At 41.3% G+C, this 18264-nt stretch overlaps 1 protein-coding gene across 1 annotated transcript in view; it reads right to left on the reverse strand.

The window, feature by feature from the left end:
- Nucleotides 1-15899, reverse strand: part of LOC110157629 (A disintegrin and metalloproteinase with thrombospondin motifs 2-like) — a 118869-nt gene extending 102970 nt beyond the window's left edge. Inside the window, exons 1-2 of the mRNA XM_055159152.1 lie at nt 15745-15899; nt 14179-14600 (exon numbers count right to left, since the gene is read on the reverse strand). Of these exons, the coding sequence (XP_055015127.1) occupies nt 14179-14600; nt 15745-15832 (510 nt within the window). The 5' untranslated portion in view covers nt 15833-15899. The remainder of the gene's footprint in view (nt 1-14178; nt 14601-15744) is intronic.
- Nucleotides 15900-18264: the final 2365 nt, after the last annotated feature.

Below are 18264 nucleotides of genomic sequence, written 5' to 3' on the forward strand. Positions count from 1 at the left end.
CTAAAACCGCCACTAATCTAAAACCATGTCAGTTTTAGATGTGACCCTCCCCTCAGCCCTGGGTTAGCCGGCTGTGTGGTCTTCCCCATGCAGAGACGCTAACATGATAAACTGGAGCTGGTCATTATTCACAGGTAGAGTCAGGCAGCAACAGCTTGTGACTCAGTCGGGGCAATGACCTCCACCATGTGCCCCAGGAAAAGACACAGGGAGGACAAAGAGGGGAAGATGGATGCAACAGACAAGGGACAAAACATGCAACTAAAATAAAAGTGGAGTGTTGCAAGAATGAAGCAAATATTAGCCAAAGGGGGCCTGCTTGAGGTGGAGAAACCACTTTATGTTCACTTGTGTTGTTTTAGTTGTAAATATGTGGAAGTGGCAGTTGTAACACTAGTACAAGACTACTACAGTGTGTGTGACTAATACAGAATCCCACGAAACATTTGGAAGAAAAGACCATTTTAGAAGCAAATGCGTTGAGTCATACTACTACAACACTATGAAAAACTAACATTTGTATCCCAGAAATAGAGAAGTGGGTTTGGAGATGTGTAACAGGGTTTGACTTATTACTTACATTTTTATAAAAAACAAATCTTTATAAATGGGCCAAAAAAAACAATATTTCTGCTCCCTCTTCAGTTTAAGAGAACGAACAGCTTTAATGGCCTTATCTGGAGTGACCCTGAGCCATGCACTGGAAAACTGTATTATCTTTGTTCAAAACAACAACACCATTTCTGAACAAAATGGGTCAAAATGCATTTAGATAAGCTGTTTTGATTATTCTAAATCAGAAAATACCTGAATCCTCCAGTTATCTACATAAAAACAGAAGAATGAGATGTGCAGCTTTTGAGTTTATGTTTGAAAAGTAATGTAAAATATTTGAGAGTATTTATTTGAGAAATAAATTACCAATAACCAGCCCGTGTTTACTGTAATACTGAAAGTTCATTGTGACTGTCAAAGAAAACAATACAATTTAGTCTAAAAGATCAAATACTAGTTTTGATTTAAAGGGCAATACAAAGATGCAAGGCCCTATCCACTAAAATCATATGCATTTAGTGGCACAAAAGAGAAATAATCCAAATATAAATTGCCTGTAAGGTTTTTATTTTAGGCTTGTCTGAAGTTGTTTAGAACTACTGTTTTACAGCATTTTATTTGTCCAAGTGTTTATGATTAGTCTCTCCTTATCAACCCACCATCAATAATCAACCAACTAGTGTCTGAATAACAGAAGAGGTTAAGATGACATGGAGATACACACACACACACACACAATCCTTTAAACACACAAATGCTGAAGGAAGTGGAAGTGGACAAGAGGCAGACATACCTGATGAGCTAAGAGAAAGCATAGAACAGACAAGGAGGAGAGGAGAGAAGCAGGAAGGAGGAAAAGAGGAGAGCAGGAGAGGAGGTGGAGGAGGAGGAGGAGAGGAGGAAGTGAGGAAGAGGAGGGGAGGAGGAAGGGAGGAGGAAGAGAAGAGGAAGGGAGGAGGAAGAGAGGAGGAGAGAAGGAGGAGAGGAGGAGGAGGCTTCACGCTGTCATGCACCGGCAAAAAGGACAGAGAGGAGCACCCTGTCACAGCGCATCAGAGTCAGACAGCCACACCCGCCTCGTGCCCCAAGACGAGCCGACCAACGACAACTAGAGCAGAAAGGGAAAGGAGGATCCCGCTGGCCTCCACTACAGACTACAGCTCTGTGAAGTAAGAAAGACACTGGCAACTACAGCAAAAATCATCAGATAAATATATGAATTTATGACAGGATTTCACAGGGAGTAATCTACTCGAAACTGACTGTTTACAACAGTTTTCTAAGATAAAATATTGGCAGCATCCAAATTATGCAGCACAAAAACAGGATTTGATATTTTAAGATCTATCTGCAAAGACGCATGACATTCAACTATTAAGCCATCGGGTTGCAGCGATCTGACCTGTCATACAATTTAAATCTGTCATTTTAAGTCCAATCAGATTCAGTTAATCAATAATTGTGATCACACCAGTTACAATATAGTCGTAAGCCATATTATAATTCATTATTTAAATCTGACCTATAGTCCAAAACTGTAAAGTGCAAAGTGTTTTTGTCTGCTGGTCATTAAGGTGAATTATGAATTTCATTGTTATTTGGTCATATTGTCAATATTGTCAATAAATTGTGATCTTTCTTCTCAGAAAAATCACACCACAAATCAATGCAACACCTTCAGCATTAGCTTCAAAATACCTTATAGGTCCCAGTTGAATATTACAGGAAATACAAGAGAATTAATATGTAATATTGTTTTTGGCATTGCCAACTGGTTTTTATTGAGTATTCTCTTAAGACAGAGTGAGGTGTGGCAAATAAACACACATTGGCCTGATTTTTATTTATTTTTTTAGATTCAAACGGAGACAATATACTGAAGTTATTTCCAGAAGTATTCCCAGTAGTTTCTGATTTGAAGTCTGCATGGAGATTCCCACAGAGGTTCCACGCTCTGGGCTCAGTGCGTGTGTGTCAAAAGGTGGGCGTGCACTGGATAGGCTGTGAGAGGATTAGAAATGAAGTGTGGCAGTGGAGCACAAGCCGACAATGAGCGGCGTATCCATGGCATGTTTGTGTGAGTGTCAGTGCCTGCAGGAGAGGGGCTGGGGATTATCCCGAGAGAGAAAAACCATCTTCCTCCTTTGAGCTGAGAGTGGAGCTGTCAGTCATGGCTGCTGTGGATGTGTGCCACAGGACTCCAGTGGATCCACCACACACATTCAACATCAGGACGCAAATAAGATCATGTGTGATCCAACTGATAAGGCTGAGTGCACAGAATAAAGACTACAATTAAGACATGAGCTACACTCACAGCACAAGCACCGTACTGAAAGTGTCTGAATAGAACCGCTTTATGGCAGATACCATCATGACACTTAAGATAAGGTGAATAAAACAAATTGTGCAAAAGAATGAACTAACATGCTTTGTGCTGATTGTAGGGGTGGGCAAAATGTAATTAGGGATAAGGGATATATTGGTTCCCGAACAGGTATCGGCTGATATTGAAAATGATAATTTAACAATGTACCAGTCAATATTGATATTCAATATCAATATTCTCTGTGGGCCCTTTATGAACAAACTAACAGTCAAAATGGAAATACAAGAGTGTTATATGGCTCTATGTTTATACATGTAATAAATTATTTTATGTCCCAGTTTAAGACATTTGTGATCTTTACTTAAAATTTGTGGGCCGTACTATGGATTTAAAAGCTAAATATTGGTATCAGCAAATATTGGTTATCGGCCACAGCAGCAGGCTAAATATTGAATATCAGTCTCAGATCAAATACTCAATATTGCTGCCCATCCATAAAATGTAATACCACAATTTGCTTGAACCTAGATTACGATTTGGATTTCATCACGATGCATATGTCATTTAGAACCATGTACAAAGGAAAATGTATCTTGACTGAGCAGTGAGCATTTAACACAAAAGCAATGAGTCACAATATGATGATCTGGTGGTGGAAATTCCAAAGTGAATTGCTAATATATGACCAAAGTTGGAAAAAATTGTAAAAGTGATTGGGAAAGAATAGAGTGGCAAAAACACTTGAGGTTCTATTTTTTTTTTTCAAAATAAGGACATTTTTTTGTGATGCACTTCTGCAGACTGGGACTGGGAGTCTCAGCGGGTCCCTGGAACAAGCAAGGGAGATTAAAGAGAAATGGTTTAGCCTCACTACAATGATTGCATGAGTCAAACCAAACCAAAGAATGACTTGAAAAGATGCTGCTTTCATTATTGCCATGAACACCTTCCTTTGGGTTTAACAGTTTGTAACACTCAATGATTCTGGTGACAGTGCTATCTGCAGTTGTCATAATGTTATGGTTGATCACTGCATAATGATCCTGCGGGGCAGCATGCTTTCCCGTCGAGTCGTAAACAACTTCCTATGAAGATGGGTTACACTTATCGATTCTGTACTTCTTACTGGTGAGGTCAAAGGTCATGGCTGTTTCATAATTGTACCTTGCTGCTGCAGAGGACTCGTGCTCAAGGACGAGAGCAGTAGAAAAGATGAAGATGCAGCTTGTGTCCCTGATTCAGAGCTAACAAACTGTACTGCACACACTGCACACCACTCTTCAATCTCACTGTGTGTTGTATGCGGACAAGGTCATCTGAAAGTCTCCATTACATCTTGGCGAACAGGATTATATAATTGCAGTCAGTATCCAAAGCTTCTTTTGTACACTCTGGCAGATGATCAGTCACAGTGATCAAAGCACTAGATGTGTTTCTTTGTTTCTGCTGCTTCACTCCAGCCCACACACAGCCAGTTATTAGAATACAATATATTATTATATAATATATTACATATGCTGGTACACTAACAATTCTCACCGCACTTGTGCTCTGGCAAAAATCCCAAATATAAAACACTGTAACAGGAAAAGTGATTATTTTCTGCTTTTCTCTTGGACAAAACAAAAACAGGCCGTCTTAGTAAGATGAGGGAGTGTGAATTTCTGTAGTGAGGTGTGATTCTTGCCGCTTAAGCTCTCCTGCTGCCTGCACAGGGAGAGAAGTGCACATAGAGGGACCAGCTCCATCCCATTAAAGGAGGTGTAAACACTACAATCCAAACACAAGCAAAGAACAAATAAGACTAATTACATCAGACCAAGACTAAACGCCTGTCTGTTTTCAGAGCTACTTCCCAAATCTATTATTAGCAAAGAGACAATAAAAACATAACCTTTCTGCTTTGAAACTGAACATATTTGTCCTGGATTTATGAAACAAATTCTTGGATAAAAGCAGAGAACTGGGTCAGCAAGGGCATTTGGCATGAAACCCTCACAGTATATTTAAACCGCTGCACACCAGAGAAAAGAAAATAAGACACTATTTTTAAGATATTGTTGTGTAAATATCATCTTAATAAAGCCAAGGTCTGGTACAAGGAACAGGACAGAGTGTTGTGGGTTTATGGCGGGGTATATGTCCTGTCCCATAGAGGCCAGTTAGCAGGAGAAGTGCTGATGCAGCTCCCATTGATCCCTCAGCCCAGGTCCTGAAGGAGCGCTCCACTGAAGAGTGACAGACAGGAGGGCACATAGGCCAACAATAAAATCTATTTGTCTAATTAGTATTTTATATTTGTACTTGTTTACTCTGTGGAACAAGAACATGATCTATTGCACTACAACAGGACTTTAATAATTCAGCTACACTGTTACACATTCTTACAGCAATTATTTTACTTTTATTGAGCACTATGCCTACTTAGATAAACTTCTTACTTTGGCAAAGAAGCTCAGTGCATTCCAGCCTCATAGTTAGAAGGTCCTAAGTTTGAATACCCACACTGGTCTTTCTGTGTGGAGTTTGGATTTTCTCCCTGACTGTTTCTCTGTTTTAAGTATTTATTTATTTATTATTTATCCATTATCTTTCACTTACCCGGGGCCATTTTGCGGGGGCCGCGGTCTAAGCAGGGACTCCCAGACTTCCTTCACCCCAGACATTTCCTCCAGCTCCTCTGGGGAAACCCCAACGGAGGCATCCAGGAGGCATCTGGAACAGATGCCCGAGCCACCTCAGCTGACTCCTCCATATGTGGAGGAACAGTGGGTCTACTCTGAGCTCCTCCCATGTGACCGAGCCAGTTACCCTGTCTCCAAGGGAGTACCCAGCCACCCTGCAGAGGAAACTCATTTTGGCTGCTTGTATGTGCAATCTTGTACTTTTGGTCATTGCCCAAAGCTCATGACCATAAGTGAGTGTAGGAACATAGACTGACTGGTAAATCGAGAGCTTTACCTTTTGGCTCAGCGCCCACTTCACCATAATGTTCAGATACAGCGACCACAACACTGCAGACACTGCACCAATCCACCTGTCAATCTCACACTCCATCTTCCCCTCACTCATGAACAAGACCCTGAGATACTTGAACTCCTCCACTTGATGCAGGGAATCTCCACCCACCCGGAGAGGGCAAGCCACCTTTTTCCATTTGAGAACCATGGCCTCCTATTTGGAGGAGCTCATCTTCATCCCAGCTACTTCACACTTGGCTGTAAAACACCCCAGTGCGTGATGCAGGTCCTAGCTTGATGAAGCCATCAGGACAACATCATCTGCAAACAGCAGAGATGAGATCCTCTGGTCCCCAAACCGGACCCCTCCAGCCCCTAACAGTGCCTAAAATTTCAGTCCATAAATACAATGAACAGAACTGGTGACAAAGGGCAGCCCTGGCAGAGTCCAAGAACAGGTCTGACTTACTGCCGGCAATGCAAACACAGTTCCTGCTCCGGTCATACAGAGACCGGACAGCCCTGAGCAAAGGGCCCTGGACCCCATACTCCCAGAGCATCCCCCACAGGACACCACGAGAGACACAGTCTAATGCCTTCTCCAGATCCATAAAGCACATGTGGACTGGTTGGGCAAACTCCCATGAAACCTTGAGTATAGAGCTGGTCCAGTGTTCCACAATGCTCCTCCTGAATCAGAGATTCAACCATCGGTTGGATTCTCCTCTCCTCTCCTCTTGGAACACACTCCGGTCCCCCTTCTTAAACAGAGGGACCACCATCCCTGTCAGTCCAGAGGTACTGTCCCCGAATTTGTAAGTACAGTCAACCATTAATCAAAATATGCATAAAAGTAATAATCCTGCAGATAGGTACTCTTCTCCTGACCATCATACTGGTCACCTACTGGCCCTTACAGGTGGCCTTAGGAATACTGAAGGAAGTGCTGGCTGCAAAAGGCAAATTCCCATTGCTGTTGTGAAACATGTTAAAGCTGCACTATGACACTTTTCTGGTGGTCTGCTCTGTATTGAAAAGTCCGGTAGTGGACCCTCCACCAGAATAAGTAGTTATCAAGGTCATCATATAGGATCAGATGTACATTGTTTTGTTTTTATATATTTGGTTTTGTATTGAAAATGGACATGCAATTATGAAATATATTGTATTTCATTTCAAAATCATCCCTGCTTCATCATTGTGTGTGAAAAAGTGAAATTAGCAGCGGTAAATAAGTTCATCATGTCCTCTAGACAGATTATGACATACAAAATGTGTACAAATTGTAGAGGGTAGTTCATAGCCTGTAGAGAACTGAGAACCTCATATCTGACGTCAGCGAGGTGTTCCCCTGTAATCATGGGGGTTCCACTGGGCTATTTTCTTGGGTGAATCCTGTTATTTCCACCACTCAAAACAATCAGCTGTACCGGTGCTTGTGAATGACAGAGGCAGCAGTGAGGGGGCTGGTTAAGTGCACTGAGTGAGCTCCCGTAATCACAGCCCTGGTAAAAGCACTCCTTCTCTCCTCCGCGCTCCTCCGATTGGGCCCGCTCTCGATCTTCCTGACTCTCCCGCGCTCTCTCTGTCTGATAATAGCTCTAGATTGAGTAATTGTGTGTTTGAGTGGAGCTACACTGCGGGGTGGAACCTGTAATCAGATACCCAGCACTGTATCCCTCTCTCCCACTCTCTCCCACTCTCTCTCCCTCTCTCTCTATCTCACTCCCTCTCTCTCACTCTCTCTTTGTCCCTCTCTTTCGCACACTCTTCTTTTCCTCTCTCTCTATTTCTCTCACCCTCTCGTTTTCTCTCTCCCTCTCTCCTTCTCTCTCGCCCTCTTACCCTCTTTTTCTCTCTCCCTCCCTTTCTCATCCTTTCTCTCTCTCCCTCTCTTTCTCTCTCTCTCCCTGTGTCTCGCTCTCTCTGTCCCTTTCTTTCGTTCTCTCTCTCTCGCGCTGCCTTGTCTTTCCATTCATGCCTCAGCGCTCTCTTCCACACACCTGGCCCTCCCTTCAGCCCTGTGGTTCCCAACATCACTCTGCCCCTCTCATCCCCTCTTTCTTTCGCACAAAGCCTCTACGTGGAGAAAGGCCAGGGTCAATAACAGCTGTGCGTCGTGCTGTAATTGATGTCATCGTTTCAATTTGAGATGATTACAGTGGAGAGCTGCTTATCGTGTGACCCGCAGCGGAATAGCATGCCGCGGGCCCAGGGAGCGCCACGCCTGACCGGGCCTAACTGTCGTTGCTCCGGTTGGATGGCTGGGTCCACTTCTGCCTCCTCTGTTCACTTCTAATAGAGAGGTAATGACTGAGTACAAGCTGGGCCAGTGCAAGTGCCCATGTCCCCGAGTTTACGCAGTTTGTGGTTATTACTGTGGCCGTCTGTCAACATTGTCTGCATCATTAACCTCCACAATGACTCACAATACAAGCATACATCAAATCCAAGTGGGTAAGCTTTAAACAACTGTAAAAACTGTCACTTCATTTGTGGAAAGTTCAACAAAGTTTACATGCACTTTTAAAAGAACACAGAAGTGGGGCCTGTCACAATAACAAATGTTGAAACAGGATACATCACTACAGAGATATAATGTGATAAACAATAATACTGAAACTACGGTATGCCTCTGATACAATGACAATAATGCAAGATAATCTCTGTAAACCATTTCCAAATAGGCAGGATCATTAAGAGGCATGAGCCCAAACAAAAAACTAGCAGACTGAAGTAATAATAATAATAGTCATAGAAGTCACTTATTTAACCCTTTACAGCTAAAATGTTTTTGTATTATAAGAAAAATACCCACAATCTCCTCACTCTTACAAAGAAATTGTACACACAATACATTTTGAGCCCCAAAATATACAGTCGCAGCTTTCATATACTGAACAATATATACTGTGACAGGCCTATGGAGAGAGTGACAAGATCATATTCTCCTTTTTTAAATGGAATCAAGTAATTACAGGTAAGAGTCAATACTACTAAACTAGAAATGGGCACTTGGTTTTTAACACGATGACTTGAGCATTTCCCTGTTTTGAAATTTGCTTTAATTATGAAGGATTTGCACAATGTCAAATACAAAATAAAATGTATAGAAAGGGGAGATATATGAAAAATTGGTGATGTAACTGATGTTTCCAAAATTTTAATACCATCCTATTTATTTATTTTTAACTTATGATTACAAAAATAAAAAAAAATATTAAAAAAAAAGTTTTATTACAAAGAAATGTAAGTAATGTGAATCTGAACTTTGAGGTAATTTTTTGCAGTCCCATTCAAATCTTGTACACAATAAGCAAATACAGACTTTTTTATTCAATATCTCCGATCTCTAGATAAACATTGTAAAACCAAAATATTCAAATACTGTATTGTACTGCATGTTCAAATATTTTCTTTTTACAAGACAAACCCAGAGTACTACTTCTATACCTAGACAAATACTTGGCATCCACATGGTAACCTTTGCATGCAGTAAGCAGAAGATAGCTGTGAATCTCCAATCTTGCCAAATCACTTGTAATAAATTTAATGGGCCAGTTTCATTAAATAAACAATGTGTTACCTTCACACCACAGAGAACTGTCACAGCTTTAACATCTCTCCTCACTGTAGGTGCTAAAATAAGACTGTAGCCTCCCCCCTGCGCACTAATAACACACATACACACACCCAGACACACAAACTACATACAACAATACAGTAACAATGCCTTATTATCTCAGGAGTAAACAGAGCGCTTTTAAAAACACCCACATGTGTAAAATAAATGCAGTCTTTTCGTCTGGATGTCTGGATCTCACATTTTAACACTGACAGCGGGCAATACCCTCAACACCAGTTTGTGATCAGCACTGGAGCTAAAAACAGACAAAGGCTCTTGCTAAAGAAGCTTGTCTCTGCTGTCTCAGAGGCTGTGGGTGTTGGGAGCCAAAAGCTGTCTGCCACATTCTTCCTCTTTCTCTGTCATTTTCTTGACTCTTTTAATCCCATCATTAGGTGAGCTCTCCTGCTTCCTGCTGCCGCTGCTGGCCACAAAACATGAGACAGACAATGAGAGAAAGACTCAGAGGTGCAGACAGCAGCCAGCACCTGTGTGGCTCTGTAACATGTAGAGAGGGAAGGACTGCTCTCAAAACTGTCTTGATATTTGAATGCATTGGCCTCTGCAGCTATACAGTTGTTTAGTGTGATGTCACCTCCTGATCCAACGCAGGCAGTACTGTAAATTTCAACTTAAATGCTGCAATTATTGAAATGACATGGAATTTATAATATTTTTCTCTTTGCTTTGCTCTCTTATTTGTAAATGTTTACGCACTGTGTCTGATCCAGGTGTGTGTGCAGCTGTTTTGCGTTGTAAACCTGGAGATGACAGGAAACTTTTCTCATGTGTCACACTCCACCTCCTTTTCGTCTGTGTCCTGAGACCCATGTGACCTCCTGTTCCCACGGTAACCCGAAGCCACCTGCCATTTGTCAAAAGTGATTATTTTAGGAGCTGCGCTAAATTAGAAAACTGGTATTCTCTCACCGAACGCTAACTGTGTGTGTGACTGAGCTACGATCTACAGCACAAGTGCGCCAATTACTTTAATTATGATGATTAATCAACATTACTCCCTTCGTAGTGATTATTTAAACATTATGCTTTAATCAATAAATCCACTTATTCAAAGCCAAAACAATAAAACTTTACTTGCATATCATTAAAGTAAATTATCCTCCTTTTCTACAACAGATTTTATTGCGCACTATCAAACCTTCATTTCTATTTTAGAGGCCATCATTTGTTCATTCTGAGCAGCTGTGGAATATTTCAGTATTTCATATTTTGTCGTTTACGTTTATGGTTTTGTCTTATTCAAAGTCACATAGTTTATCATGTAATCTAAATTAGAGGAAAGACTAGAGAACTGCTGACTTGGCACATTCCTCCACTCCTAAAAACAAAACGAAACACACCTGACCCTCACACCTACACGAGCACAAACACCACCCGGCCTCCACATCCTCCTGACAGCTTTATGAGTTTGACCTGAAATGTTTCGACATTTGTAGCATGTTCTTCTAAAGGCATTATAGAACCAGAATACGCAAATTAACTAAAATAAAATATACAAAATGGTTAATATCTTTCGTAAAGGCATTCAGTGGTAAATGGTCAATGTATCTTTTGTACACATTGAAGTAACGCTAACAACACTAACAATAATAGAAAAAGGAACTGCTGAAGCTGTTATTTTAATAGTCTGAAACACATTTGTATAAATATTCTAAATGTCACTATGACTTATTTTGAGTGGTAAAATGAATGTGCCATATTGTCCTACCCTACAATGCATTTCGCTTCTTGAAGTCAGAACATGTTGATGACAATAATACATGTGAGTGAATTACGATCAATCAATATATGTTCTATTAAATATTTTTTCAACACAGCTTAAACTTTCCACAATCTTCTTTGAGTGACCTTAAAACAAACAATAATTCAATGAGTGATAAATGAGGCAAACTACTACAGAGCTTAAGGCAACAATTTGTAAGATTTTAAAGGTCCTATATTACACAAAATTGACTCTTGTGAGCTTTGAGCCATACTAGAATATTGTTTTCTCATCAAAAACATACCAGAGTTGTGTTTTGTTTCATTCACACATGTTTGAGTAACCATTTATTATTAGTCTGTCTACATCTCCAGAGCTCAAAATGCTCTGTTCTTGCGATGTGATGGAGTGGTAGTTTTCAAGTTAACAGCTATCTTTTATCTCATCTTGTACTTCCTGTATTATCACATGACATCACAAGGTGGAACAAAATTTTCAGTTTGAGAGAAAAACTCTTGAGTCTAAATATGTAGGATTTGTGTAATAAACATGTGTGACTGAAACAAAACACAACTCCAGGTATGTTTGTGGTGAGGAAACAACATAATAACAGGTCAGAAAATAGCGTAATGTGGGCCCTTTAATACAAAAACCCAAACTTCTCTGTACTGTGCTGGGCCTTGCTTCTCTCCAGTTGCCACAGAGCTAACCAGCTGATCCCAGCGTCTTTTACACAAATCCAATTCCCCACAAAGGTCATTTATCCACACCAAGAGATTTCCCTCTTCCCTGTGCACTCTCCTCTTCGCTATTTATTATGGCCATTTGTTCTTCCCTACAGCTACTCCCTGTGCCCTTTTCACTACACCTCGTCTACTTTTTTAACAATAACATTTTCTGAGTTTTGCCTTTAACCCTATAGACAGCTATTCACTCTGACACTGTGTAGAACTGGACAGAGATGGCTCATTGAGAATGGCATGAAAGGGAGGCTTTAGTAGCACTTTTATAATGTGTTGTATTCAAGTGAAAAATAAATCTGCAAATTCATTTTCAATTCATGGTGGCTGAATGGCAGGCACTCTGGCCTCACACCAAGAAGGTCACAAGTTTGGAGTGTGGAGTTTAGATGATATCCCTGTGTCAACCTAAAACATGCATAACTGTCTAATTATTGTTTTGACAGATTGCTGGTAAAGCTCCATAAAGTTTGGAAAATGGTGGTTAAGCAGTATCTAGGCCTATCACAATAACACATTTTGAAATTTGAAATATTGCTGAAATAAAAATAGACAATAATCTGAAACTCGCTGACACAACATCTCAAGAGCAGATTTAAACCACAAAAACTATTGTAAATCTACATTATTGTTAAAAATAAATAAATAAATACAATAATAAATAATAGCAGAATGAAACAAGTTAGTGATTATTTTGCATCTATAATGGATCAAAAAAGATATTAATACAACATTTTACTGCTTAAATTTCATCATGTAGCCTAAAAATACACTATTTCCCAGTACTGCAAATAAAATGTACACACAATAAATACTGACAAAAAATGTTTTATGGCCTAGCAGTATCCATAATGCAGTTGGGCTAAATGAGATAGAGAAAATGAGAGAAAGGTGTGGTTGTCTGTCAGTGATTCATATCATATTCAGGTTTGCAGTTGCTGAAGCTGATTTCTAATCAATACTATTACCAATGTCTGCATTAAAGATGTATTAGGGATGTAGTAACAATGTCCAACATGATTAAATTAGTGAGTAACTAACCAGCTAACCCACCTTTTTGTGTATCAAGGCCAAAAGCCCTACAATCTCCCCATGCAAATTTAATTTTAAAATGTAGTAAATTAGATCATTAGAATTAGACCCTTGTTTCCCCTTCTGTTACAGTGAGTATTCATTGACTCGATCATTTGATTTCTATTATCAGTGAGATCATTTAATACAAGTGAATGAAGGTGAGGGTATATACTACTATCCCCACAGACAAAATTATACTTAGATGTTGACTGGAGCCTTAAAAGTGAGACTGGACACAGCCGTGTCCAGCTCTGTATAACCTTTGAGCGGAGATGACCACTGTCTTGGGGCCACTGAGCAGAGCCTTGACGCCTCTGGCTGGTGTCAGCCTGTCCCTGTCAGGCATGTGCTGGCTCCCTGCCTGCTCTCTCAGCTGCTCTCAGTCCCCAGTGTCCTCAGCCCTAAACAGATCCAGTTGCTGCTACTCAGCTCCAGCGGTGGGCCAATCTGGCTGATTAATGAACACATTCCCTAATAGAGGAACTCCTTCTCCCTGCCTGAGTCTGCATGTTAGTTTGAATGATATTTACTGACTCCTCTGGCTCCATCTCTGTTTTAGCATGTTCTCCTCTCAGCAGTTCTTGTCAAGATCCTTCACACACTTTCACTTCTCTCTATTCTCAACAGCCATTCACCAACTGTTTGTTATTTCTTTTGCTTCTCTCTATTCATTATGTTGCCTCTATTAAAAGCATTTACAATTCAAGCAGCAACTGTCGTGCAATCATCCAACCATATTTTACAGTAGCACCCAATCAAATCACTATTTCCTTTGTCAAGGCATTCACTGTCTTTGAAGCAACAAGTGGCAAAAAGCACATTTGACTATGCAAGGACAAGGACCATGGTTCTCACAGACAATAGGCCTGAGAGGCCTTGGTGAGAGTCAGAATGCAGAACAGCAGTGTAAAACATAAATCGGATTCTCTGAGCTGTATGTTTGGTCAGATAGCACCATGGTGACAACAAGGTCAAAGGGCACACATGTTTAGGCTTCTAGTTAACCTAAACCAGACCCATCAATTCTCATATCCTACAGGCCGATTATATGAACTCAGAAAACAATCTTTTATATTTTTTAAACCTTGATCACTTCTTGGATTAGAAATTTATCACAACGCTGTGACCACAGTACAAAAGCAAAATAGCTCTGAATGTCAGCATTCACTTACCAGTCCATCACAGTTGCTGATGGCCACAGTGGCGCCGGGCGTGTCCGTGATGTCCCCCACGTACAGGCACTGGTCATGCAGAGCCTCTATGTGCCGAATGCTGTCGCTGTCATCGTGCCACTCCATCTTGGCTCCGGGGGCCACCAGCCTGGCGTTGTGACGCAGGCGCAGGTGGAACTCCCGGCCGAAGACGGTGACATTGTAGTAAAGCTTTTCCCGGTGTGCGGTGGACTCCTGGTCTTCCTCCGAGTCTGGTCCTTCCCACTCATCATTGCCTGCTCGTACCTCCCTCCTCAAGCGCCTACGGGGCTGCCCTCCTGCCAGGTGCTCCGCTGACACGGCATGAGACAGGAAGCGGCCTTCTGCATCCACACTTACAGGCCTCACCAGTCCATACTCCCCCAGCACGTGCTGCAGGGAGTCTACAAACAGAATGGTGGGGGGGGGGGGGGGGGGACAAGGGCGGCAGGTGAAGGGGAAGAGTGAAATGGCACAGAGATGACAACAGAAACATGGTTAGATAGATAACTGCACAGAAAGGAGAGAATCACAATATATATGGGCCTAATGTAAACAGTGGAAGTGAAGGGGTTGAATAGCACATCAACAAAGCTACAGTGGATTTATCACTTGCCAAACATTCTCCAGAATTGTTTAATTCCTATACCATGTTTTCATGTGTTCCTCCATAAGTAAAATAATTAAACTCTGGAGTAACCTTTACAGACACTCATACTGATGCACACTCAGCCCCACCCAGAAACCCAGAGGCGACCCCGGTGCTCGCTGGTGCGGCGCAGTGCGCGTTTGGAAACGGCAGCCTCAGCAGTGCGCGCTGCGCTCCTGACACCTTCTGTGCCCTTCCTCCGTCAACAGGAAAGCCAGCACAGGATCAGGGCGCTAATTGCGTCTTCTCAGACTGTTTTCTCACTGTCAGCTCGAGAGAATATGCCTTCAGAACATCATGGCTCACAATGTTAAAACTCCCTGCAAAACTTAACATTTATAAACCCACACCACGCAGCTGCATGTTTGAGGCATGGGAAAGGTTCACGTGTCACTGTGACAACACGCGCATCATTTAGAGGCGACCTGAGATGTGCACCTCGCGCCCACACACTGCAAAGCCACTTAAAGGAGTCACAAGAACCCAGCGGTGTCCAGGTGCCCTTGGACCAAGCACATTATTTCAGTCCCGATTATTACAGCTGAAGTTTTGTAATAAACAAATGCTTCTTTTTGTCTTGCACTGTGTCGCTGAAGTGATTGGATAATAGTGTGATCAATATGCTGACATCCGACTCCAGCGTCCTGTGACAGATCGATATCTGCGACAGATAATGTCAGCCTACTTCCCCGCAAAATCTGACAGGAACAAGCGGCGCACCTCGTGTCTTTTACACCAAAAACACCCGGGAAAGTGTCCTCAACAACACCAGAGTCGGAGCACATAGAAGTTGAGCCGCACAAAAGCCTGGCAGTGTTTTTCCATGCAACAGAGAATAGAGACTCACAGATAGGGACTAAGATAAGGAGAGGAACGTAAACAGTGAGCACGTTTCTTACCAACGCTACTGGCGATGTAAAGGCCGCTGGTGTGCAGCATAAAGGCCGGTAAAAGAATTAGGACTGTAAATCCAGACGAGAGACCCATGGCAGCTCCGAACTGCGCAGGTGAGAGAGTGGGACTCCGGGCTCCAGTGTGGTGAAGTTCCCCGCCTGGCGCGACCAGCCACGCCACGACAGCAACAGCACAGCAGCCCGCAACTAGACTGCCAAGTGCACGGGGAGCGACGGAGCTCTCCTCCCCTCGCTCTCTCACTCCGTCTCACTCTGTGGCTACGAGTCTTCCTCTCCTCCTCCCGGTTCTCTCTCTCCTCCCTCAGACACTTTCACATTCACTCACTCAACTCTAGCCCCTCCGTCCGCGCCTCTCTCGCCCCCATCCTTTGACAAGTGTACTTCGCACCAACTGCCGCTGTTTGGGCGAAAAACATTACACGAGAGAGTGGTGGGCCCGCAGAAAGCCTCTCCTTTCGTGGAACAGCGGGATACCACAAGCTCGCCTCTCCTGCTCTCGCCATGTGCTTTTAGATACATTTTACTTCTGCAACTTTAAATGCATCCCGTCCAACACAAGTGTCCCGGTGTTGAACGACTCGTAGCGCCCCGTGTGGATCAGACGGAAAAGTGCGCGCAGCTCTCAAAGGCCCAAGAGTCCAATTTAAAGATGAAAAGAGAGTATTAAACAGCCCTAACCTGCACTGGCCTCACTTAGCACGTGATTTAGCCCTCTGACCACTAAACTCACAAGGTTCATACTGACACAAAGATATGGCAAATGCACTTAGAAATAACAGTCTAGGCCTATAGTTGCAAATGAACTCCTGCCGCTGAAGGCCAAACTAAAGTGCATTAAATACAACTGTAAAATATGATAAGATGTTTATGTTATATTATTAAATAAACCATTGTATTCATATTGACGAGGGAAACAGATTTTATCAACTTGTATTTTCTTTAGCTAGAATTCATTATAATTATAATGCTTATGATTAATAATAAATCTTAAATAGTCTTTACTTACAAAACAAAACATTTGCCTTTTGTCTTTTTAACAGATAATTTGACCACATAATTCTGACCTGGCCTCCCTCTGAATTTTGAACCAGTCATAACAAAGGTTTGACTTGGAAAAGTATTTTATTTATTGAGGTTGAGAAAAGATTAAGGTCAAACAGATTTAAGTCTGAGACAGAACATGATGCAAGTGCAGATCACCCCCTCACATCCATATGCTTCAAACACCACATTTAACAATACACTCTGTCTTCTATTGTCTTTTTTTTTTTTTTTTCTAATTCTGTTTTCATATGTAGCAAGATTTGATGATTTTGTTAGATGCAATATTATTTACAAGGAAATATTAAACAAGAAGTTAAATTCAACAATCTATAATTTAGAACATCAACCAGATTCAAATCATCACCATGACGTTCTGCGTTTTCTGATCACTTTCAGCGAGAGGTATGCCAGTATAATGATTGATCATCTATAGAATTAAATTCAGAGTGCTACACATATCAGTCTGGTGTGAGCCAGGTTAGGCCCATGACATCCTGGTCAAAACCTTAGGACTGATTCTCTGGCCCTGCCTCGCCATGATGGTATTTCACAAGCTGCAACTTTTATGTTTTGTTTTTGCTAAATGGCTAAGAGACAAATTAAATATAAATTTGTCTCCTTTAACTTAAAACTTGACTTTTTTTTTTTTTTTTTTTTTTACTGGGTAGAGTTTATAATTATGTTTCAACCTTAAACATCCACAAGAGTAATAAAACTAGATCTGTGCAGCAGGTATCCATACAGTATAACTCAGCAAATTTGATTTAATTATATATCATGAGGAGTTACTGTCATTGTGGATTGTATTAGATACTCTGTAGAGTCTAAACCTGATGGTTTGGTTACTTGTCATAAGCGTCACAACAGGAGAGCAAGCCAAAAAAATCTAACTTTATTTAAATCCATGGGAGAGAAAAGTACAGACATTTTCCCCTGTCCACAGATGCATAAAGCATTTACCTTCTGCAAAATACGAATTATTTTCATTAATATAGCCTGAAGTACGTTTGTCAGCATCACCATGTTTGTTTTAGTTCTTTTGGGCACTTGGTCTTTGGTTTCTGCACAAAGCTCAGCGTTGCTCTGTGATTGGTCCTCCCGCCTAATTAATTTTGCAACTCGGGCTGTCATAATTATTATATTGATCTATCCTTCAATACATGAAAGATGGACAATATATTTTGGGGCACAATATTTATCATGGATAGTTTTTCTTTACAATAGTGAGAAGATATATATATTTTTTAGCAATTTTTATGATGTAGAGTCTAGAATACTACTACTAATACTATGGCTAATTATCAGTTCATTCTGTTAATTTATTTTAATTTATTTTTTTGTTGCAGTTCAGGCCTTTTGATTATACTGGGATTATCTTGCTTTGTGTCTCTTGAGTTTGTGAACTCACAAATATCACATGAATCCATCTTGCTGTGCAAGGTTATCAGAGGCCTGTTTATT

This window comes from Boleophthalmus pectinirostris, unplaced genomic scaffold, assembly GCF_026225935.1.
Source record: "Boleophthalmus pectinirostris isolate CB_2022bp ecotype Guang Dong unplaced genomic scaffold, ASM2622593v1 HiC_scaffold_23, whole genome shotgun sequence".
Lineage (NCBI taxonomy): Eukaryota > Metazoa > Chordata > Actinopteri > Gobiiformes > Gobiidae > Boleophthalmus > Boleophthalmus pectinirostris.